At 41.6% G+C, this 25,520-nt stretch overlaps 1 protein-coding gene and 1 long non-coding RNA gene across 2 annotated transcripts in view; one reads left to right on the plus strand and one right to left on the minus strand.

Annotated features, from left to right (window-relative positions):
* The window catches only part of XRN2 (5'-3' exoribonuclease 2), a 68,475-nt gene extending 47,822 nt beyond the window's left edge, over window positions 1-20,653 (minus strand). Inside the window, 1 exon segment of the mRNA XM_017883177.1 lies at window positions 20,154-20,653. Within this exon segment, the coding sequence (XP_017738666.1) occupies window positions 20,154-20,531 (378 nt within the window). The 5' untranslated portion in view covers window positions 20,532-20,653.
* Window positions 20,654-20,690: 37 nt separating this feature from the next.
* LOC108536439 (uncharacterized) lies at window positions 20,691-24,270 on the plus strand. Its single transcript, XR_001887517.1, has 3 exons — window positions 20,691-20,777; window positions 22,789-22,874; window positions 24,054-24,270. It is a non-coding gene; the product is annotated as an uncharacterized LOC108536439 (long non-coding RNA).
* Window positions 24,271-25,520: the final 1,250 nt, after the last annotated feature.

A 25,520-nucleotide genomic window follows, 5' to 3' on the forward strand; every position in this document is an offset into this window, starting at 1 on the left:
TTTTTTTTGAGACGGAGTCTCGCTCTGTCGCCCAGGCTGGAGTGCAGTGGCGCAATCTCGGCTCACTGCAAGCTCCGCCTCCCGGGTTCACGCCATTCTCCTGCCTCAGCCTCCTGAGTAGCTGGGACTACAGGCGCCCGCCACCACGCCCGGCTAATTTTTTTTTTTGTATTTTTAGTAGAGACGGGGTTTCACCATGGTCTCGATCTCCTGACCTTGTGATCCGCCCGTCTCGGCCTCCCAAAGTGCTGGGATTACAGGCGTGAGCCACCGCACCCGGCCTCAAGTAGTGACTTTTAATTATTTTTTGGATTCCCCAGATGACGGACTGAGCACACACTGCAGTCTTCCCTTTCTACCCCGAGAATGCATGAAGGACCAAAAAAACAAATCTACTGTATAACTACAGCAGAAAACCAGAATTTCTGTGGCTGAGAAATGATGAGGGATACCTAAAATATGGGGAACCAATAGCCCTAACTGAAGATGGAGCGCAGTACCTCCAACATGTGAGAAGAGATATGCTGCCAAAGGTGGGCTAACACAAGTGGGCTCCAGGCCCAGAGAGGAGACTCAAGGAACAGCTTCTGGATGGTTCATCAGCGCCAGTCACAGGAACAGCCAGGTGGGTCAACTCCTGCCCTCTCCTCTCCCTTCACCCAGCCAGGTCCCATGTGAGCCAGGCAACTTGAGAAAGGAGCTCCCAGAGAACGTGAAGGCTTAGGTTAGAAAGGCAGTGCAATGCCCTGGCTGAGTAGCAATTCCCAGGAAGGAACAGAGAGCACCCCTACCAGAAGGCTGGCAGGTCAAGATAGCTCTGCCTAGTAGAAAGCCTGCTCCTTCGTGACTTCATAGATAATAAAGCAGGGGATATATTTATTCCAAATAGGCAGTTGGGATATCATTCTATTGTGCATGAAAATGCCAAGAAAGCAAGATAAAGAAGGAATTTGAAGAAGTAAATATACAAATAATGATGTTTGTATAAAATACATTACACAGGTTTTGAAGTCCTAAAATGAATTTCATGCCAACCTACAGTCCCAGTCAACCTTATGAAGATAAACCACCACCAATAGCTCAGTAGATGCATTATTTTTGTTTAAACCTACAAAGGATTTAAAAGCAACATTAGAAAAACCACGAATCATGTCTGAGATTCCAGGGCCATAGGAGTATCCCACTGAGGGAAGTCACATGCCAAACCATACAATTCAGATTTAGATTTCCCTTAAAGAAGCTTGAACTAGGAAAAGAAATTCAAAACATGGGTGACATTTTAGAGAGAAATGGCCAAAGGGCTAATGAAAACTTTAAATTACAGTATTTTGGCTTAAAAATTCAACCTATAATAAGACATTTTGACACTTGTGCATGATTAGTATTTTTTCAAGTTGTACGTGTGTTAGATCTTCATTTTTATACGATGTTAGTGAATGAGGACTAATAATTACCACTAGCATTTATGGAGCACTTAACATGTGATAAGCACTGTTACAAGGGCTTTTACTCATGGATTATTCCATTCTATACTCACAACAACCTTGTGAGGTGTGAAGTATTCCACTTACAATTAAGAACACAAATGCTTAGAGAGGTTAAGTGGCTTTTCCAAAGTCACACTACTGCCAGGTTCAGGAACTAGGATTTAAAACCATGCCTAAGAGATGGTACCTTAACCGGTATGTTAGACTAATTAATTGTAATTTCACTAGATTCAAAGTGATGTGGGCTGAGGTCTATATCAAGTAACACAGGATACAAAATAGGCAAGGTGTGTGACATTGATCATCATTCCCTACATAAAGTCTTATCAGAAGATTTTATTCCAACATGACAGCATGAAGAGCTTCAATGACCTGCTCCCCAGTGAAACTGGTAAATATTACTTTTAAAACAAAAACATTCAAAGCCTTTGGAAATGATCCTGAGGGCAAACAGCAAGCAACTCAAGAAAACCTGTAAAAATTTTAGAACGAAATTCATTTGCAAAAGTGCACAGTAAAGTTTGAAAAAAAAAAAAAAAAACAGCTGTTCTCAAAAACAGTGAAAGTAGAGTGAGGCCCAGTGGCTCAGGTCGGTCATCAGCATTTTGGGAGGCTAAAGTGGGGGAATCACTTGCAACCAGGAGTTTAAGGCCAGCCTGGGGAATATAGAGAGTCCCAGAGCCCCACCAAGAATCAGGCAGGTGCAGTGGCATGTACCTGTAGTCCCAGCTACCTAGGAGATTAAGGCAGAGGGCTGCATGAGCCCAGGAGTTGGCAGATACAGTGAGCTGATTGCGCCACTACAGAACCATAGCCTAGGTGACAAAGTGAGACCCTCCACACACACACACACACACACACACACACACACACACACACACACACACACAAAGCCGGGCACAGTTGCTCACAACTATACTCGGAGCACTTTGGGAAACCAAGACAGACAGGGCACTTGAGCCCAGGAGTTTGAGACCAGCCTAGGCAATATGGTGAAACCTCATCTCTACAAAAAATTAGCCAGGTGTGGTGGCACATCTGTAATCCCAGCTATTCAGGAGGCTGAGGTGGGAAAATCACCTGAGCCCAGGAAGTCGAGGATGCAGTAGGCCAAGATCACACCACTACCACTGCACTCCAGGCTGGGCAACAGAGTGAGACCCTGTCTCAAATACAAACAAACAAACCAAAGCAGTGCAAGCTATGGTGAAAAGCAATTGGAAAGAGACTAATGGATCTAATGAAGATACAGGCCTGGACTACAAGCTAGTTTGCAGAAGAAAACTAGGCATTAAAATGGCTGGGAGGAGCCCTCCTGGGGTTGGCACAAATACCAAACACTGACCTCAGAAACTAATCCCCAGAAAGATCTACAACTTAGGAGTTCGAGTTCAGCCTGGCCAACATGGTGGAACCCTATCTCTACTAAAAATATAAAAAATTAGCCAAGTGTGGTGGTGCATGCCTGTAGCCCCAGATACTAGGGAGGCTGAGGCAGGAGAATCACTTGAACCCAGGAGATGGAGGTTGCAGTGAGCCAAGATCGTGCCACTGCACTCCAGCCTGGATGACAGAGTGAGACTCCATCTCAAAATAAATAAATAAATAAATAAACAAACAAACAAACAAAGAAGGCCAATAGGTAGTGGGATAACATAAAAAGCAGTGAAGAAGGGGAAACAAACAAACAACAACAAAAGAACCCTGTCAACCAAGAATTCTCAGTCCAGGAAAGCTATGGTTCAAAACCGGGGTGACATAAAGACTCAGATGAATAAAAAGCTGACAGAATTGTTGCTAACAGACCACACTTTCAAAAACTACTAAACCAAGTTATTCCAGCTATAAAGTTACAAAAAGTTTACTAAAGTTACTAAGGCAAGTGACTCCAGATGGTAATGCAAGTCCATGCAAACAATAAACACAAGTATATTTTCCCCTCCTTTATTAACTGAATTAAAAAGCAAATGTGTAAATATTATATAGTATAATATTGAGCTTATAAGGTAGAATGTAATATATGTGTAACATATTTGCCCTAATAGCACAAAAGGGGTGGATGGAAACAAAGTTGCAGTGGGCTAAGGAAATGGCTGCAGATGGTAAAGTAACACTTAAAAAAAGTATTGTTGGGGCCGGGCGCGGTGGCTCAAGCCTGTAATCCCAGCACTTCGGGAGGCCGAGACGGGCGGATCACGAGGTCAGGAGATCGAGACCATCCTGGCTAACACAGTGAAACCCCGTCTCTACTAAAATACAAAACTAGCCGGGCGAGGTGGCGGGTGCCTGTAGTCCCAGCTACTCGGGAGGCTGAGGCAGGAGAATGGCGTAAACCCGGGAGGCGGAGCTTGCAGTGAGCTGAGATCTGGCCGCTGCACTCCAGCCTGGGCGACAGAGCGAGACTCCGCCTCAAAAAAAAAAAAAAAAAAGTATTGTTGGGTTACGTCAAATAACAATAATATACAAAGGGGGGGTGGGAATTGAACTATATAGCAGTAAAGTTCAATAAATTTTAGCATATATTACTGAAATTAAGCTAGTATAAATCTGAATCTGATTCTGATAAGAAACATAGGGTAATCTCTAGAACAATGACTTTGAAAAATATATATAGTGGGAAAAAATTACTAATGAAATTAGAATCCTTCTAGTAACTGGCCGCTGAATAAGAAAAGAAAAAACTTAGAATGCTATATTAGAAAATAGCCTCTCAATGCAAAAGAAAGCATGAAAGAGAAATAGAGAAAAATGGCATGAGACATACAAAAAACAAAAAGTAAAACGTAGCTCTATCAATCATTACATTAAAATGTGAATGGATCAAACAATCCAACGAAAAAGTAGCTTGTCAAAGCGGATTTTAAAACATGATCCAACTATGTGTTATTTACAGGAGATATACTTGAGATTCAAAGACCCAAAAGAGTAAAAGTAAATCGACGAGAAAAGATAATCATGCAGACAGCAACCACAAGAAAACTAGAGTGGCTATACTGATGTCAGATAAAATAGACTAAAACAAATAAAAAAATGTTACTGGAGGTAGAAGGTCATTTTATAATGATAAAAAGTAAATCCATCAAGAAAAAGATGTAACAATTAAAAATACAGGTGCACCTAATAACAGCACCAAAATACACAAAACAAGACATATGGCAATTCAACAATGATAGTTGGAGACTTCAATACTCCACCTTCAATAATAGAACAAAACAGAAGATCAACATAAAAACAGATAACTTTAACAACACTATCAACAGAGACCTAACAGATGTTTATAGCACATTACACCTAACAACAGAATATATATTCGCAGGTGTACATGAAATATGCTCTTGAAAAAATTAAAAGCATAGAAATAATACAAAGTATATCCTCTGACCACAATGAAATTAGAAACCACTAAGAGAAAAAAAAAGTCAAATTCACAAATATGTGGAAATTAAACAACACAGTCCTAAATAACCAAGGGGTCTAGGAAGAAATCAAACAGGAAATACTTTGGGATCAATACAAATGAAGACACAATATACAAAATGTTACAGAATACATATAAAGCAGTGTTCAGATGGAAATTTATAGTTGTAAATGCTTAGATTAAGAAATATTTATTCAGAAGTATTTGGCTCTGAAAAATTAAAAAAAATCTCAAATCAATTACCTAACTTTCCACCTAAGATACCAAAAGAGAGTAAACTAAACCTAAAGCAAGCAGAAAGAATAAAAGATTAGAGCAGAAATAAATGAAAAGAAAATTTAGGCCGGGCGCGGTGGCTCAAGCCTGTAATCCCAGCACTTTGGGCCACTGTTGGAGGCTCCTTGAGGATGGGCGGGGATCACAGAGGTCAGGAGATCGAGACCATTCCTGCGCCCGCTAACACGGGTCTGCAAACCCCCCGTCTCTACTAAAAAAATACAAAAAAAATTTAGGCGGGTGAGGATTGGCGGGCGCCCTGCTCGTCCCAGCCTACTTGGGAGGGCTGAGGCGAAGAGTGAGGAATGGCGTAAACCTGGAGGCCGGAGCTTGCAGCTGACCTGAGATCCAGCCACTGCACTCCAGGGGCCTGCGGTGCAGGAGCGAGACTCCGTCTCAAAAAAAAAAAAAAAAAAAAAAAAAAAAAATTTAAAATAGAGAAAATCAGTGAAACCAACAAAGCTAGTTCTTTAAAAGATCAACCAAAAATGACAAACCTTCTGCTAGTTTGATTAAGGAAAAAAGGAGGAAGACTCAAATTACTAGAATCAGAGACGAGAGAGGACATTACAGTTAACCTTATAAAAACAAAAAAAGGATAATAAAGAAACACTATAAATAGTCATACACCAACAAATTAGATAACTTAGATGAAATGGACAAATTACTAGAAAGATACAAACTACCAAAAATGATTCAAAAAGAGATAATCCGAATAAACCCATAACAAGTTAAAGAGTTTAAATCAGTAATCCACAAACTATTCACAAAGGAAAGACCAAGCCTAAATGGCTTCACGGCTGAATTACATTAGACATTCAAAAGAAGAATTAGTAGGAATTCTTCATGAATTCTTCTGAACAATTCTAAACACATTTTATTGGGCCAATATGACCAATACCAAGACCACACAAAAACATGAAAGAAAAAACTGCAGACCAGCGTCTCTTACGAGCATGGATGCAAAAATCCTCAACAGAATACAGTCAGCCCTCCATATCTGTTGATTCTACTCTGTGGAATAGGCCAATCACGGATCGAAAATATTCAGGAAAAAAAAAGGACAGTTGTGTTGGTACTAAACATGTGCAGACCTTTTCTTGTCATTATTCCCTAAACGATACAACAACTACAGCATTTACATTGTACCAGGTATTTAAGTAACCTAGAGATTATTTAGAATATACGAGAAGATGTGCATAGATTATATGCAAATACTAAACTATTATATATCAGAAATTTGGGCCTCTATTGATTTTGGCATCCAAGGAGGTCCTGGAACCAATCCCTCACAGATACTGCAAGATGACTGGACTAGCAAACAGAAGTCAGCAATATATTAAAATATTATATACCACAACCAAGTAGGATTTATCCTATAAATGCAAAGTTGGTTGAACATCCAAAAACCAATCAATGAAACATATCATATGAACAGATTGCAACGCAAAATCACATGATCATCTTTATACAGAAAAGCATTAGAAAACCTAACACTTTCATGATTAAAAAAATACTCAACTAGAAATAGAATGGAAATTCTTAACATAAAGGTCATCTGCAAAACAAAACAAAACAAAACAAAAAATCCAACAGTTAACATCACACTTGGTGGTCAAAGCCTAAATGCTTTCCCTCTAAAATCAGGAACAAGACAAAGATGCCTGCTCTTGCCACTTCTATTCTGGAGGTTCCAGCCAGGGCAATTAGGCAGGAAAAAGAAAACGTATTGGTATTAGAAAAAAAGAAATTAAACTGCATTTGCACATGACATGATTTTCTATATAGAAAATCCTAAGGAATCTACTAGAAAATTATTAGGATATACGACTTCGGCAAGGTTATAGGATACAAAATCAATATGTAAAAATAAATTAAATATCTATACACCTGCAATGAGTATTCCAAAAATAAAATTAAAACATTCTCAAAATAGTATCAAAAAACTAGGGCTAAATCTAACAAAGAAATGCAAAATTTATATTTTGAAAACTATAAAACATTGTTGACAGAAATCAACAGAGTTCTAAATAAATAGAAAACATCCCATATTTATGGAACAGAAGACTCAACATTAAGATGACAATACTCCTCAAACTGATTGACAAATTCAATGTGATCTATACCAGAATCCTAGCTGATTTATTTGTAGAACCTGACAAGTTGCTTATAAAATTTCATATAAAATTGCAAGGCAGCCATAATAGCCAAAATAATCCTGGAAAAGAATAAAGTAGGAATCATACTCTATTTCCTGATTTCAAAGCTTACTACAAAGCAACAGTAATCAAGGCAGTGTGGTCCTGGGACAAGGATAAACATTTAGATCAACGGAATGGAACTGAGTCCAGAAATAAATGCACGTAGCTATTATTAGCTGATTTTTACGTGGTGTCAAGATCATTTAATGGAGAAAAGAACAGTCTTCAACAAATGGCAAAGGACAACTGGAGAGCCAATGCAAGAAAGTGAAGCTGGACACACCTTCACACCTTAACTCAACTCAACTCAAACAACTCAAAATGGATCATGAACCTACATTTAAGAGCTAAAACTATAAAACTCTTCCAAAAAACAGGTGTAAAACTTTGTGACCTTGAATTCGGCAGTGGAATTCTTAGATATGCCACCAAAAGCACAAACGATAAAAGAAAAAAGCAGATGAACTGCACTTCATCATCAAAATTTTAAACTTTTTTGTTTATTTTTCGAGACTGAGTTGTGCTCTTGTTTCCCAGGCTGGAGTGCAATGGCGCAATCCTGGCTCACTGCAACCTCTGCCTCCTGGGTTCAAGCCATTCTCCTGCCTCAACCTCCCGAGTAACTGGGATTACGGGCGCCCGCCACCATGCCCAGCTATTTTTCTGTATTTTCAGTAGAGACGGGGTTTCACCATGTTGGCCAGGCTGGTCTCAAACTCCTGTCCTCTAGTGATCCGCCCACCTCAGTCTCCCAAACTGCTGGGATTACAGCCTCCCAAAGTGCTGGGATTACACCCGGACAAAATTTTAAACTTTTATTCTTCAAAGGACACCATCAAGAAAGTGGAAAGACAATCCACAGAATGTGGGAAAATATTTGCAAATCATTTATCTCATAAGGGGCTTATATTCGGAATATATTCTTTAAAACTCTTACAATTCAATAACAGGACAACCCAATTTTATAAGGGCAAAGAGTCCGGGTATGGCAGCTCACGCCTGTAATCCCAACACTTTGGGAGGCTGAGGCAGGTGGATCATCTGAGCTCAGGAGTTCAGAACAGCCTGGGCAATATGGCAAAACTCTGTCTCAACCCAAAATACAAAAAGTTAGCCAGGCGTGGTAGTGCCTGTCTGTAGTCCCAGCTACTCAGGAGGCTGAGGTGGGAGGATGACTTGACCCTAGGAGATGGAGGTTACAGTGTGCTGAGATTGTGCCACTATCCTCCAGCCTGGGTAACAAGAGTGAGACCCTGTCTCAAAGAAAAAGGGGGAAGAGGAGACAAAGAACCTAAATAGACATTTCTCCAAAAGATACACAGACGGCCAGTAAGCACATGAAAAGATGCTCAATACCACTAGTCATCAGGAAAATGCAAATCAAAACCACAGGAGATACCACGTCACACACCCACTAGAATGGCTAAAGCCAAGTCAGGTAGCAAGTGTTGGCAAATGTGGGATACTTCTTTGGCTGGCCTTGGACCAATTCAGTTCCTTTTCTTGCTCATAGTTCTCAAAAGTGACTGTAGAATGTGATGGGAATGCAATATCCTGAAAAAGGGAAGAACTGCCTGAAAATGTCCAGCCTTGCTCCTTGTCCAGCCTTGCTCCTGTCCCTCCCAGGAATGTAACATCTTGAGTGATGGCACTACTGCCTGGGACAAGGTGGGCTTTGTACCTTTCACCCCTGGAAGCAGGACGTTTTCCAAAGCATTAGCTCAGTGTGTCACATGAACCCTGAGGTGTATAACCCAGAGTGGGCTGCCTTTTGGGGTTCCTCTGCCACCATGCAAGTGTGGCCCCTGCAGTCAAGATTCTATCTGCCCTGGGCCCATTTCCTGAGCCATGGGGGACCCATTCAGAATGAATCCTAGGCTTCTGTTGTCCTTTAGTGTCTATTTGTAAATAATAAACCCTCTTGTTGTAACACTGTACATGGATGTCTTATCTCATCAGACTCAGACAAGCTGGTAAGCAGCACACAGTAAACATGCTTCACATCAAAAATGTGGAAAAACTGGAACCCTCATACATTACTGGTGGGAATATAAAATAGTGCAATCACTTGAGGCTAGGAGTTCAAGACCAGTCAACACAGGCAAACTCCATCTCTTTTAAAAAAAAAAAAAAAAAAAAAAAAAAAAAAAGAGCCAAGCATAGTGACACATGCCTCTAGTCCAAGACATTTGGGAGACTGAGGCAGGAGAATCGCTTGAACCCAGGAGTTCAAGGCTGCAGTGAGCTATGATCATGCCATTGTACTCCAGCCTGGGCAACAGAGCGAGAACCTGGGAAAGCGGCTGGCAGTTCTTCAAATGATTAAACCATGTAATCCAGCAACTCTACCCCTAGGTATACACCCAAGAAAAATGAAAACATATCTACATAGAAACGTAACATGAATGTTTAAAACAGCATTATTCATAATAGCCAAAAGATAGAAACTGTTCAAATGTTTATCAACAGATAAATGGATGAACAAAATGTGGTATATCCATACAATGTCACAGTATTTGGCCATAAGCAAATAATAAAGTACTGAAACATGCTACAACATGGGTGAACTTTGAAAACATAATGTTAAGTGAAAGAAGCCAGCCAGAAACGACCATATTCTATAGATTCCTCTCATGTGAAAGTCCAGACTAGGAAAAATCTATACAGACATAAAGTAGATTAGTGGTTGCTTAAGGTTGGGAGAAAAGGTGACAGCAGATAGAGGGACAATAGCTAAAGAGTACAAGTTTCTTTTCAAGGTGATTAAGATGTTCTGAAATTGACTGTGGCGATGGATGTGCACATTTGTGAAAATACTAAAAATCATTGAGTTGTACACTTTAAATGGGTGAACTTTATTGTATACAAATCATATCTCAACAAAGCTGTTTAAAGAATGTGGTAACCAGCTCCAAAAAAAAATCATATTGGAGAAAATAGAATGTAGGGTAAGGATAAATTGTCCGTCTTATTATTTTTCTCCCTTCCCTGAGAGTGATGCCTATCACAAAAGTAGTACTCAATGAAATGGAAGAGAGAAAAGAGGCAGTGGAGAAAACCTGGATTTCATTACATGAACACAGTAAGACCACACTGTACACTACAACGCAGTATCACCAAGAGTTAGACTCAAAAACATCTCTGCCTTTACTTGGACACATAAAGTACTAAAAATTAATTCACCAAATAAAATTCTGAAATCAGATTTCCCAAATAGTTGCCATTTAGCAAATGCTTCTATACTAGGAATGTATAACTGGTATTAATACATCTAATCCACACAACCACCCTCTGTGATACACACATAGCCAACTTTCACCATTCATGAATCCCGTATTTGCAAATATGTCTACTCACTGAAATTTATTTTTAACCCCAAAATTAATAATCATGGTACTTTCGCAGTCATTTGTGGACATGCACAGAGCAGCAAAAAATTGAGTCACCCAACACACACATTCCCAGCTGATAAAAATGAGGACACACAGCCTTCTGGTTTCAGCCCTTGCACAGAGATCACCAGAGGGGAAAACTGTAGGGAGCAGCACAGTGTAGCGTAGTGTGATAACTTACACCAACTTTGGCCTGAGAATGGCTCCTTCCTGATTCTTCACTTGAAGAACTGCAATATTACTTATATAAAGTCCATTAAGGAAAAGCCTAACTTAGGAGCATGCTTTTGTAACAGAAAGCAGAGTCTCGGCCAATCACAGCAGTTGAGCTTCAGTCAATCACAGGTTGCCAACTTACCTGGCCATATTCAAATAAGCCGAAGATCAAACTGTTTCTGTATCTCACTTCTGTTTTTGAGAGCTCCCTAAACCTCTTCTGGTTCTGAGGGCCACTCAATTGGCAAATTGTTCACTGCTCAATTAAACTGTGTTATTTAATTTATCTAGGGCCCAGGCATGGTGGCTCATGCCTGTAATCCCAGCACTTTGGGAGGCTGAGGCAGGCAGATCGCCTGAGGTCAGGAGTTCAAGATCAGCTTAGCCAACGTGGTGAAACCTCTACTAAAAACACAAAAATTAGCCGGGCGTCATGGTGCACATTGGTAGTCCCAGCTACTTGGGAGGCTGAGGAAGGAGAATAGCTTGAACCTAGGAGGCGGAGGTTGCAGTGAGCAGAGATTGTGCCACTGCACTCCAGCCTGGGCAACAGAGCAAGACTCCATCTTCAAAAAAAAAAAAAATTTATCTTGGGGTTTAGTTTTAACAAGAAGCTCCAGCTCTCCAGAGTTTAGGCATTTAAAAAGTCATTTTCCGATGGTCAGAAAGCTGATAAATGGAAGACTGCATGAGCCAAGCAGTTAAAGTACATGAAGTGAAGAAGCTGATGATTGAATCAGTAATGAGTACTTAGTAAGTGAACAAAGAGAATAAAATGAAATCATAAAAACACAACCTAAAGCCAGGTGCAGTGGCTCACACCTGTAATCCCAGGAAGTCAGGAGATCAAGACCATCCTGGCTAACTCGGTGAAACCCTGTCTCTACTAAAAAAAAAAAAAAAAAAAAATACAGAAAATTAGCTGGGTGTGGTGGCAGGCACCTATAGTCCCAGCTACTGAGGCAGGAGAATGGCGTGAACCCAGGAGGCGGAGTCTCGCTCTGTCGCCCAGGCTGGAGTACAGTGGCCGGATCTCAGCTCACTACAACCTCAGTCTCCCGGGTTCAGGTGATTCTTGTGCCTCGGCCTCCTGAGTAGCTGGGTTTACAGGTGTCGTACCACTATGCCCGGCTAATTTTTTTTTTTTGTCACTTTTTTAGTAGAGACAGGGTTTCACTATGCTGTCCAGGCTGCTCTCAAACTCCTGGCCTCAAATGATCCATCTTCCTTGGGTTCTCAAAGTGCTGGGATTGCAGGCATGAGCCAACGTGCCTGGCCATTAATAATCATTTTAAATATAAATGTTCTAAATGGCCCAATTACAAAGCAGACTAGAAAAACAGGCCGGGCGCGGTGGCTCAAGCCTGTAATCCCAGCACTTTGGGAGGCCGAGACGGGCGGATCATGAGGTCAGGAGATCGAGACCATCCTGGCTAACACGGTGAAACCCCGTCTCTACTAAAAAAAAAAAAATACAAAAAAACTAGCCGGGCGAGGTGGCGGGCATCTGTAGTCCCAGCTACTCGGGAGGCTGAGGCAGGAGAATGGCGTAAACCTGGGAGGCGGAGCTTGCAGTGAGCTGAGATCCGGCCACTGCACTCCAGCCTGGGCGACAGAGCAAGACTCCGTCTCAAAAAAAAAGAAAAACAATTTGGTGGTTCCTCAAAATGCTAAACACAGAATTACATGATCCAATGATTCCACTCATAGGTACATACTCAAAAGAATTGAAAGCAGGGACTAAAAAAGATACTTGTACACCAATGTGTACAGCAGTGTTATTCATAATAGCCTAAAGGTAGAACCAGTCAAAAGTGTCCAGAGTGTGACATATACTCCCATATACTCCCACATACAATGGGAGTATCATTCAGCTTTAAAAAGGAATAAAATTCTGAGACATGCAACAACATGGACAAACCTTGAAAACACTATGCTAAGAGATATAAGCCAGACACAAAAGGAAAAATATTACGATTACATTTACATAAGGTAGCTAGAATAGGCAAATTTATAAAGACAGAAAGTGGGGAGGAGGACAAGGAGTTACTGTTTAATGGGTAGAATTTCTGTTTGGGATCATAAAATTGTTCTGGAAATAGACATTGGTGACAGTTGCACAACAACGTGAACATACTTTGTTCCATTGAATTGTACACTTAAAACAGTCAAAAGGTAATTTTATGTTATGTATGTTTTATCCCAATAAAAGAGGGGCAGAGATTCTCAAATTGTATTAAAAAGCCAGACCCAACTGTTATGTTACCTACAAAAATGTCCACTGTAAACATAAAGATGCAAACAGACTAAAATAAAAGGATAGAAAAAAATACACTATGCTAACACTAATCAGAATAACTGGCTGTATTAACGATGAATAAAATAGATTTCTGAGCAAATATTAACCAAAAATAGTGAAGGTCATTTCATAAGCGTATTATTCATCAAAAAACTAGAACAATGTTAAGCACTTATGTACCTAATAAAAGAGCTTCAAAATACACGGAGCAAAAACCAATAGAACTGAAAGGAGAAACAGGAAAATCCAAAAGTTATAGTCAAAATTTCACAGCAGCAGAAAATCTATCCTTTTCAAATGCACATAAAACGTTTATAGAGACCATATTCTGAACCAGTCTCATAAACTTCAGCAGAACTCAAATTAAGTATGATCTCTGATAAGTGAATTAAATTAAAAATCACTATCAGGAAAAAATACCTGCAAAATCTCCCGTGTGTGAAAATTAAGTAACACTCTTAAATAACCAATGGGCCAAAGGGAGTTCTAGAATATATTTCTAAGTGGATGAAAATGAAAATACAACATGTCAATATTTGTGGCACACTGTTTAAACAATATCTAGAAGGCAACTTATGGCACTCAAGATCTGTATCAAAGAAGAAATGTCTCAAAGCAATGACCTCAGCTTCTACCTTAATAAACAAGGAGGAGAAAAAACAAGTTAAACCCAAAGTAAACATAACAAAGAAATAAATATAAGAGCAGAATCAAAGAAACAGAAAACAGAAAAACGATAAAGAAAATCAATGAAACCAAAAGCTAGTTATCTGAGAACAGTATAGCCAGACTGATAATGGGACAAAACAAAGAGAGTAGAATTACAAGTATCAGGAATGAAAGAGGTAACACCACTACAGATTCTAACAATATTAAAAGGATAATAATAAGTTAATAGTCAGGAAGAAAAAACAAAAGAGAAGTAAAAACAGAAGGAGTGAAAACATTTTAATAACAAAAAAAAGGATAGTAAGAAAATACTATGAACAACTTTATGTCAGCCAATTCAACTACTTAGATTAGGGGTGTCCAATCTTTTGGCCTCCCTGGGCCACTTTGGAAGAACTGTCTTGGGCCATTAATACTAACGATAGCTGATGAGCTGAAAAAAAAGAAAAGGTCTGTGCATAAATCTCATGATGTTTTAAGAAAGTTTAAGAATTTGTGCTGGGCAGGATTCAAAGCATCCTGGGCCACATGCAGCTTGCAGGCCACAGGTTGGACAAGCTTGACTTAGATGAAATGGAAAAAATCTGTGAAAGATACAAACTAAAAAAGCTCATCCAAAAATAAATAAATAGGTAATCTCAATAGTTCTAGATCTACTAAAGAAACTTAATTTGCAGCTTAAAGCCTTCCCACAAAACTCCAAGTCCAGATGGCTTCGCTGGTAAATTCTATCAAATATTTTAGGAAGAAACAACACTAACTCTATACAAACTCTTCCAAAAAACTGAAGGAACTCAATTTGAGGTCAACATTATTCTGACATCTATAACTAGACATTAAGAGTGCTACAAATATCTTCTGTGACCAGAGACATAAAAATTCTCAAGAAAACTTTAGCAAACTGAGTTCAACAGTATATAAAAATAATACAACATGATCAAGTGGGGTTTATCCAAGGAATGCAAGGTGGCTTTAGGATTTAAAGACCGATAATTCACCATATAATTAGACCAAAAAATGGAAACCACAGAATGAACTAAAACTACAAAACTTCTCTAAGAAAACACAAGAGACCTTAGCTTTGACAAAGGATTTCTTAAATACAAAAAGCAGAAATATAAAGGGAAAAAATTAATCAGACTTCATTAAAATTTTTAAATGTTTGCTCCCAAGACATTGTTAAGAAGTAAAAAGACAAGCTACAGATTAAAAGAAAATATTAGCAAAAGATATATCAAACTAAAGATTTCCATCCAGAATCTGTAACAAACTCTACATTTAAGTAAGACAACCGAAGGTAAAAATGGGCAAAAGATCTGAAGAGATGCCTCACCTCACCCGTGATAATATACAGAAAGCAAACAAGCATCTGAGGGAAATGCAACTTAAAACCACAATAAGGTAACAGTACACTGGAATACCTAAAACTAAAAGGGCTAACCATATCAAGTGTTGGTGAGGAAGTTGAGCAACTGGAACCCTGATATGCTGCTGATGCCAATGTAAAATGGCACAACCAGTATGAAAAAAAAAAAAGTCTGGCAGGTTTTTCTATTTAAGTAACCACACACCTACTATACAAACCAACCATTTCACTCCTAATCTTTTTTCCCCCAAATAAACGAAAGTGTATGTCCCTACAAAGACTTGTACACAGATGTTCATAGGTTTCTTTTCTGAAAGTCAAAACTGGAAACAATCCCAATGTTCATCAATCATCTGAATAAATAAATAAAATGTGGTGTATCTACACACAGAATACTATCCAAAAATTAAAAGATGAGGCAGGCAGACCACTTGAGGTTAGGAGTTCAAGACCAGCCTGGCCAACATGGTGAAACTCCGTCTCAACTAAAAATACAAAAATTAGCCAGGTGTGGTGGCATGCGCCTGTAATCCCAGATGCTCGGGAGACTGAGGCAGGAGAATTGCTTGAACCCGGAAGGTGGAGTTTGCAGTGAGCCCAGATCGCACCACTGCAGTCCAGCCTGGGCAACAGAGTGAGACTCCGTCTCAAAAAACAAGTTAAAAAAAAAAAAGAAACTACTTACACATACAATAATGGATGAACTTCAAAGTAAATAAGACGAATGAAAGTAACTGAGGCAAAAAAATGAGTATATACTATATAATCTCATTTATAAAAAATTATAGAAAATGAAAACTTATCGATAGGGTCAGAAAGCAAATCAGTCAGTGGTTGACAAGACAGGTGGCAGGGAGGGATGGTAGAGAGGAACTACAAAAGGGCAGAAGGAATGTTTTGGAGGTCACGTTCACTGTCTTGGTTATGCTGGTTTCACAGATGTATGCACTGTATTAAATTATACACTTCAAGCCCAGGAGTTTGAGGCTGCAGTGAGCTGTGATTGCAAACTACATTCCAGCCTGGTGACAGAGCAAGATCTCATCTTTAAAGAAAGTAAAAAAAAAAAAAAAAAAAAAAAAATTTAACCCTTTAATTACCTCCAGTTGATTCTATGTAAAGTATACCTCAACAAAGCTGCAAAAAGGCCAAAGGCTGGTGGAGGTTTCAAGGAAAGCCAGAGAATGAGAGAGAAAATAAAAATAAGAACACATGAGTCAAGGAGGACCAGTATCCTGAGTCTGGAAAGGGAAGAGAAAAACGTCAAGAAGAAATCATTAATCAGCATTCCCTAAAACCGAAGAACATAAGACCCCAGACTCAAAGAGTGAGCCACGTACTGATCAAAATGAATTTGAATTTAATTTTTTTTTTTTTTTTTTTTTTTTTTTTTGAGACGGAATCTTGCTCTGTCGCCCTGGCTGGAGTGCAGTGGCCGGATCTCAGAATTTAAAATAACATCTATACCTAGGTACCTAATAATGAAAGTTTACACTATGAAGAAAAGATCTTTTAAAATCTAGAAAGGAAAACTGATCACAAAAGAATGAAAGCATACAAGCATAGAAATTAAGTCCTTCTGGTTTCCACACTAGCTCTGACATTTATCAGCTGAGTGACCTTGGTCATGATACTCTACCCTGCTGTGTTTCCATTTTCTCATCTGTAATAATAATAAACAATAATAATCATTCTTTTTCTGAGACGGAGTCTCGTGCTGTCACCAGGCTGGAGTGCAGTGGCCCGATCTCAGCTCACTGCAACCTCCGCCTCCCGGGTTCAAGGGATTCTCCTGCCTCAGCCTCCCAAGTAGCTGAGACTACTGGCACGCCACCACACGCAGCTAATTTTTGTATTTTTAGTAGAGACAGGTTTCACCATGTTAGCCAGGAGGGTCTGGATCTCTTGACCTCGTGATCCACCCACCTCAGCCTCCCAAAGTGCTGGGATTACAGGTGTGAGCCACCATAACATAATAACAATATTGGTCGTCTCTAAATATCATGCTTCTATTATTTGTACATAATAAAAATAATTACAACAGTAGGAGTCATGTGGTTGTAAGGATCAAACAAGTTAATAAAGTTCTTAAAACAACAGTAAATGCTATATAACTGCTGGTTAAATAAATATATCACATTAACACCGAACTTGTCATCAACACCACTAGATGAGAGAGTACAAAAGAACAATTTCTTTCAAAGTTTTGAGGGAACCTAATACTAAAACTCGAATTCCTGGCCAGGTGCAGTGGCTCATGCCTGTAATCCCAGCACTTTGGGAGGCAGAGGCTAGTGGATCACCTGAGGTCAGGAGGTCAACATCAGCTTGCCCAACATGGTGAAACCCCGTCTCTACTAAAAATACAAAAATTAGCTGGGCATTGTGGCGCACCTGTAGTCCCAGCTACTTGGGAGGCTGAGGCAGGAGAACGGCTTGAACCCGGGAGGCAGAGGTTGCAGTGAGCCAAGATCACACCACTGCACTCCAGCCTGGGTGACAGAGCTAGACGCCGTCTCAAAGAAAAAAAAACCTCGAAATCCATGCCTAGCTAATGATCATTCACGTGTATAAGGGTAGAATGGAGCTATTTTGGGGCCTACAATGACTCGGAAATCTCACATCCCACACAGCATTTCTCAAGAATTAAGAATAAAAACTAAGAAAAGATTTAAAGGAAGAAAGATGGGCCAGGTGCCATAGCTCACGCCTGTAATCCCAGCACAAGGGGGCCCAGGCAGGCGGATCACATGAAGTCAGGACAGAGAACAGCATAGCCAACATGGCAAACCTCGTCTCTACTAAAAATACAAAAAAAAAAAAAAAAAAAAAAAAAAAAAAAAAGAAGGGGGGGGAAAGGGGGAGACTCTGTCCCAAGAAAAAAAAAAAAAAAAAAAAAAAAAAAAAAATTTAGCTGGGCGTGGTGGCGCACACCTGTAGTCCTAGCTGCTCCGGAGGCTGAGGCAGGAGAATGGCTTGAACCCAGGAGGCCGGAGGTTGCAGTGAGCCACTATCACACCACTGTACTCCAGCCTAAGAGACAGAGGAAGACTCCGTTTCTAAAACAAATGAAGATGCTGATCCAGAAAACAGTACCTCCCACTGAAGAAAGATATGACAGCAATAATAATAACAAAATCCCAGATGCAGCTTTCCAGCAAGCCTACAGAATAGCCAGGTGTGACAGCAACAAAAATAAAGAAGACCCCAAGGAGGACTCTTCAAGAAGAAAGATGACTCTTGATAGACTACCTGGTAAAACAGAGTTTGGGCGCAGAAAGATGTAAAGTGGAAAAAGAAAGGCACACCCAGGTAAAAAGACAAAAGCAGCACAAAAAACAAAATCGCAGTACATAACTTGAATCCACACAGTGTCAACACTCAACTATCCGATTTGATTTTTCAGCTTTTTAAATCTGTATAGTCAAAGCCCTGATCATTTAATTGGGGATGCTCACAACGCAAAGTATAGCTGACAAACTTGAGGTGAAAGGGAAGAAAAGCTAAGATCGACCTTAGAAAGCATTAAGTCAAGGGATACTTTACACAGGTGATGGAATGAAAAAGGCAAATTACTTCTTTACAACGCTTACCAATACAATATATATAGTGATTTACTCCATTAAGAGTATAGAGGGAGGCTGAATAAGTGACTAAATCCTCTCCTATCCAGCTAGAATTCAACAGATCTAAAAGCGATAAAGTATAAGTATACTTAGAACCAAAACAGTTAAAAAGTGGAGAAATGGGATGAGAAGGGGTAGAGCAAGAACTGTTGCTTTTTGTTTAACCCACGTGAAAGTTCAATAAAGTTCGATTAAAATTTTACAAAGGAAGCAAGCATTCAATTCAGCAGTTGCTTTTTGAAAAAAAGACACAAGAAATAGTGGGAATGTCACTAAAACAAGCCTTTTGGTTCCTCCTTGGATAGAAGCCAAGAAAGTTAAAAAAAAAAAAAAAAAAGCAGAAATAAGTTCACACTGACAGGCAAGCACTGCCTTCAAAAACCAATGAGTGAGATACGCATGATGTGCCTCCGAACATTTCCAATCCAGAAATTCTAATTAAGAGTACAAAATCGAATTCGCACGAAATGACGAAAACAATAAAAACAAAACTCAATAATGGCCAAAATCTACTTACATATTAAGAACAAAATTGTACTGCTCAAGTATATCCAGTAATCTTGAAATTTTCAACTAGCATCCACCCTGTCCAGTAGTCGGGGCACACAGAGAAGGGTAACTTCTCAGAATTCTATAGCGCTCGTCCTGGACCTGACATACTGCTTTCAGCGTCCAATCTAACCAGAACAACAAATGGTCCTGAACACTAGGAGAAAACCTTTCAGGCACGACTGATAACGAAAAGCTCGCCGCCAGGGATTCCTTTAAAAGGTTGTCAAAAAGCAGGCCTCCGATTTCGTGCATCCACAACCCGCTAGCTCAGCCGACCTGGCATGCATTGCTCATCAGCCTCTGAACAAGAGCTCTTCCTAGACCCAAAATGCGCGGTCTCGAGAGGAAACAAAGCAGTGGGCGGGGTCTTCCGGTGCCGGGAAAAAGCGGGTAAGGGAGGAGCGGCCCTCCAGCGAGTTCAGAACCGGATAGGCCCTTGCCCAGCCGAGGGTCCCGAATCCCCAGCCCCGGGGTCCTGAATCCCACAGCCCGCGTCCCACCGCGTGTGGGGCTGCGACTGCTCGCGAGGCTGGCAGCAGGGCGCGAGCTCCGGCAAGGCTCCCGGGGGGCAGGCGGCGGAGCCCGAGGGCCGCGGCCTAGACGTGCCAGGACCCCCGGCTCGAGTGTGGCGGCCGCCTGGAGCCTCCTCACCTTCTCTTCCACGCAGTTGACTATGATGGACGGGTACTTGCGGCTGAGCCAGCGGAAGAACGCCGGGACTCCCATAGCTGCACACGGCTGGAGGCGGCGGCCGGCGGGCTGACGAGCGTAACCAAAGAGACGGGAGCGGCGGCTGAGGGCACCAGCACTTCCTCCCACGTGCGCCCCTGAGACCGGAGGTGACGTCACGGCGCCGCCGCTGTGGGAAGGAGGCTCGGCTGGGCGAGGGAGCGGCGGAAAAGGGCCTGGCCGGGCTGCTTGTCGGAGGCGGGGTCCGGCAGCGGACTGGGTGGCGAAGGCTGCAGCTCGCCCTCGGTGGTCCCAGCCACGGAGCGCGAAGCTGAGCGCGTCTGAGTCGCGGGGGCTCATGGGCGACTACTCTGCCGCGGCTCCGCCGGGGTCTCCCAGCCCCAAGCCCTCCGGCTCCCTGGGCACAGAATCTCTGCACTCTGCCTGCCCGGGGGGAGGTCTCCCTTGCCCGTTTGGTTACCTCTTGTTTGGAAGAACATGTCTTCTTTTGCCTCCATTCTCACCCATCTCTATCTAGGATAGAATCGAAGCATCAAAACTCACTCGTTATTTCCATTTCCTGGTTTCTCCTGGTTTTGTGCCACAGTACGTACCTGGACTATCGAAAGGAGCATTTTAAAGTATTTTACAGTAATAATGGCTGGTTTGCACCAACAATTTGCTTGTTATTTATGCAAATAAATAATTATAATAATTGCCGAATGGAATCTAGCCGGCATTTAGCATCCAATACAACCTTCTAGCTACAGTTATGGGTATAAACTAATTGCTAATATGATTTTCCAGCATTTTCTGAGCGTTTACAGTGTACCAAGACATTGACTAAGGGATTGCCCTATGTAATCATCACTTGAGCCTTGTGAGGGTACTGTTAGCACCCTCGTGTAAATAAGAAAGCCAAGTTATAGAAGGGTTAAGTCACTTATGCACATAGCTTCTGTTTCAGTTCAAGCAAAGGTCATTCTTAATCCGTCCTTGTTCTAACACGATACTTTTATCTTTTGTTTTCTGGTGGTCTCAAACGAATTTTTTTCATATGTAAGGAGAGGTCTAGACGAGGAGGTTTATTTGTCCGTTTGCTCAAACCTGGAAGTCTCCCTGAATCCCCTCTTGGTTTGACACACAGCACACACAGTGCTAAATGCTCACCTCAAGAGGCCTCTGTGAAAGTATTTCTCCGAGTTACCTCGCAGGCAGTATTTATTGCCCCTCCTCTGTGGTCTGATGACTACTTTGTTTAAACTACTAGTGTGGAAATTAGAGAAATTGTCATCCCGTGTTTTACTTAAGGATAGTCAAAACTATTCCAAAGTATTATGTCTGTGGTGAAATGCCTCCTTTTACCTGGAAACAGCCCCTCTGGTTTTTCTGGGAGGTGCGTTATAGGAACATGTACACCATAGGCAGTTCAGGGATAGCTGGCCAAGTTAAGCCATTTAGAATCCTCAACCAGCATGTTGGTGTGTGTGTGTGTGGCGGGGGTGGTTATTGTTTTGTTTTTGTTTTTTCAGACGGAGTCTCGCTCTGTCACCCAGGCTGGAGTGCAGTGGCAAGATCTTGGCTCACTGCAACCTCCACCTACCGGGTTCAAGCGATTCTCTTGCCTCAGCTTCCCGAGTAGCTGGGATTACAGGTGCCTGCCGTGACACCCTGATGGTTTTTGTGTTTTTAGTAGAGACGGGGATTCACCATGTTGGCCAGGCTGGTCTCGAACTCCTAACCTCAGGTGATCTGCCCACTTCGGCCTTCCAAAGTGCTGGGATTATAGGTGTGAGTCACTGCGCCCAGCCTTACCAGCATTTTTGAGCTTTGAACCGTAAGAAATTTAAGACTGCATCTTTCCAGTGCGTGAACGCTAAAAGATAAGAATTGGGACTTGTTGCCAGTAGACAATGAGAGAAGCAGGGTTAATTCCCTGGTTCCAGTTAAATCCCTCTCTTCCTGCAGTTTGATTAAGTCTGTCCTTTGATTCTGTGAGCCAAAAAAGTTTCTTTTCTTTTTTTTTTTTAGACAGGGTCTCTCTCTGTTGCCAGGCTGGAGTGCAGTGGCGCCATCTCGGTTCTCTGCAACCTCCACCTATCGGGTTCAAGCGATTCTCACACCTCAGCCTTTGAGTAGCGCCTCAGCCTCCCGAGTAGCAGGGACTACCAATGTGTGCCACCACACCTGGCTGATTTTTGTATTTTTAGTAGAGACGGGATTTTACCATGTTGGCCTGTATGGTCTCAATCTCTTGACCTCGTGATGCACCCGCCTTGGCCTCCCAAAGTGCTGGGATTCCAGGTTTGAGCCACCGCTCCCGGCCAAAAGTTTCCTTTTGCCCTAAGCTGGTTTAGACTAAATTCTTATCCCTTGCAAAGGAAAGAGTCTAGTAACAAAATTTAGAGAGTGCAAGCTAATTCACCTGGGTGGTGAAATTGGTTTGCATAGAAGTACAAAAATTGGAGTTTTGGCACTCAGAGAAGGGGCAGGTAAAAGAGAGAAGAAACTTGAAAGGTGGCAGGAGGATATGGACTAAGTATTGTAACACTTTCCCTGGCCCAATGTGTCTGGTAAAGCCTGTCAGACTCAGGCTTGATATGGGTTTTTCTTGTAGAAGTCAAATGAAAAGTCTCCAGTTGGGGCCACTGTGGTCTGGAACCACCACGGGTTGGACAACACAGAGCTCTAGAAGCAGAAGAGGTGAGAATTTATTAGTGTTAGAAATTAGCAGGGAGGCCAGGTGTGGTGGTTCACCTCTATAATCCTAGCAAATTGGGAGACTAAGACAGGAGGATCACTTGAGCCCAAGAGTTTAAGGCTGCAGTGAGCTATGATTGCACCACTGCACTCCAGCCTGGGTGACAGAGTGAGATGCTATCTTTAAAAAAAAGAAGGCCGGGCATGGTGGCTCACGCCTGTAATCCTAGCACTTTGGGAGGCCGAGGCGGGCAGATCACAAGGTCAGGAGATCGAGATCACGGTGAAACCGCATCTCTACTAAAAATACAAAAAATTAGCCGGGCGCTGTGGCGGGTGCCTGTAGTCCCAGTTACTCAGGAGGCTGAGGCGGGAGAATGGCATGAACCCGAGAGGCAGAGCTTGCAGTGAGCCGAGATTGCCCACCACTGCACTCCAGCCTGGGCGACAGAGCGAGACTCCATCTCAAAAAAAAAAAAAGAAAAGAAATTAGCAGAAATACTGAACCAGACTTCGGACTTATGCAGGCAGAGAACCCAGAGGTTTTGAAACATTTTTGCCTAGATCTCCAAGGGAGAGAGGAAGGCCACAGCTAGTACCTGGATTACATTAATGTGAAAAGCAATATGACAAATATATAGTATATAAAAACTAGGATTTTTTTTTTCTTTTTTTTTTTGAGACGGAGTCTCGCTCTGTCGCCCAGGCTGGAGTGCAGTGGCCGGTTCTCAGCTCACTGCAAGCTCCGCCTCCCGGGTTTATGCCATTCTCCTGCCTCAGCCTCCGAGTAACTGGGACTACAGGCGCCTGCCACCTCGCCTGGCTAGTTTTTTGTATTTTTTAGTAGAGACGGGGTTTCACCGTGTTAGCCAGGATGGTCTCGATCTCCTGACCTCGTGATCCGCCCGTCTCGGCCTCCCAAAGTGCTGGGATTACAGGCTTGAGCCACCGCGCCCGGCCGAAACTAGGATTTTAAAATATTCATCAATTCATTTTAAGCCCCATTAACATTGTGATTATTGTAGAAAAAAAAAATCTCAGTTTTTTTTGCTTACTGTTGGTCCCTCTATTTAGTGCTTCCTTTCCCTCTTTATCCTTGAAATATTCATTGTGAATAACCTGATGTATTTAAAACAGAAATTGTGGCCGTTTTGGGTTGAGATAAACATTTTTAATCTGTAGAGTAAAGCAGATTGCCCTCCATAATGTGGGTAGACCTCATTTCATCCGTTGAAGGCCTGAATCGAACAAAAAGTCTGGCTCCCAAGCAAGAGGGACTTCTCTAGCCAACTGCCTTGAGATGTAATCTGCCTCCTGAGTCCTGAATCTGCTGGCCTACACTGCAGATTTGGATTTGCCAGTCTGTATAGTTATGTGAGCCAAATCCCTTATAATAAATGTCTTTGTATATACCCACCTGTTGATTCCATGTCTCTAGAGAATGCTGACAGCTACAGATTCTGGTACTAGAAGTGGCTCAAATGAAACAATCTTAGGAATGCATTTTCACAATTGGTTCTGAGGTTTCTGGAAGTGGTTCTCTAGTCTGATTAGATTAAAAACAGGAATAACTTTCTAGTAGTAAATAAAACACTGATAGTCTATGGCATGATGAAGTAATAGAATTGCACAAAATACTACCAAAACTAAAAAGAAGCAGGATCTGGGTGACCATGCGTATGATACTTTATAACATATTTGCCAAAATAACAAGTATAATGAGATTAGTTGCCCCTAATGTTGCTGGACAAAGTGGGAAAAGAAAAGGATGAGCTCAGGAATTCAAATTCCCGCTCAAGTGTAACATAAGTGACCTGAAACTTTCTATTTCTGCCCTGAAAGAGACCCTTATGTCCGGTAGCTGCAGAGCCAAGATTGTTAAAAATCAACTCCAAATCACATCCTGTAAGTGGCTGAATTAAAATGCAGATTGAATTCTCGACTTTGCAGGTTGTCTACTTCTAAATTGAGGGCATTGATTGGGAACTAATAGGATCCTGAAAGTTGGAATGGGGGCATATGGAAAGACCTTGATGGCACTGAGGACATTGAGTTCCTAAATTCCAGTGAGTCATCTTTGCCCGTAAAAGCATTTTCTCCATCCCAGTAGATATATCCTCTCCACCCCCACCTGAGGGAACTAACCTTTCATTGCTTAAGGAATCTATCGTGACCTCCCCTGATGCAGTTGTCTCACAAGACAATGCTGATTCTCCTCAGGACACACTCCCATGACCCCGCTTGGCTTCTAGAACTACGGCTAGACTCAAGTCCTAGCAGTCCCAAAAAGTGAGGCACAAAATGTGATCCACGAGGCATACTACACTCCAAAAGAACTACTTGAGTTTTCTAATTTAGCCAGAAATTCAGGGAATATGTATGAGAATGGAAATTAAAGGTGTGGGATAAAGATGGAAGAAACATAAAATTGAATCAGGTTGAATTTATTGATAGGGGCCAATTGAGCAGGATTTCTGCATTTAATGTTGCAACTCAGGGAGTTAGTGCTATAACTGATGGGTTGGTTGACTGAAACATGGAGAAAAGGTGGACCACGGTAAGTAAGTGAGAAATGCCAGGCCGACTTGGGTTTAATGTAGAGAAGAGAAAGCTCAGGGCTGGTTTACTGGTAGTTCTGCGTGATGTGCA

This window comes from Rhinopithecus bieti, unplaced genomic scaffold, assembly GCF_001698545.2.
Source record: "Rhinopithecus bieti isolate Rb0 unplaced genomic scaffold, ASM169854v2 scaffold_641, whole genome shotgun sequence".
NCBI lineage: Eukaryota > Metazoa > Chordata > Mammalia > Primates > Cercopithecidae > Rhinopithecus > Rhinopithecus bieti.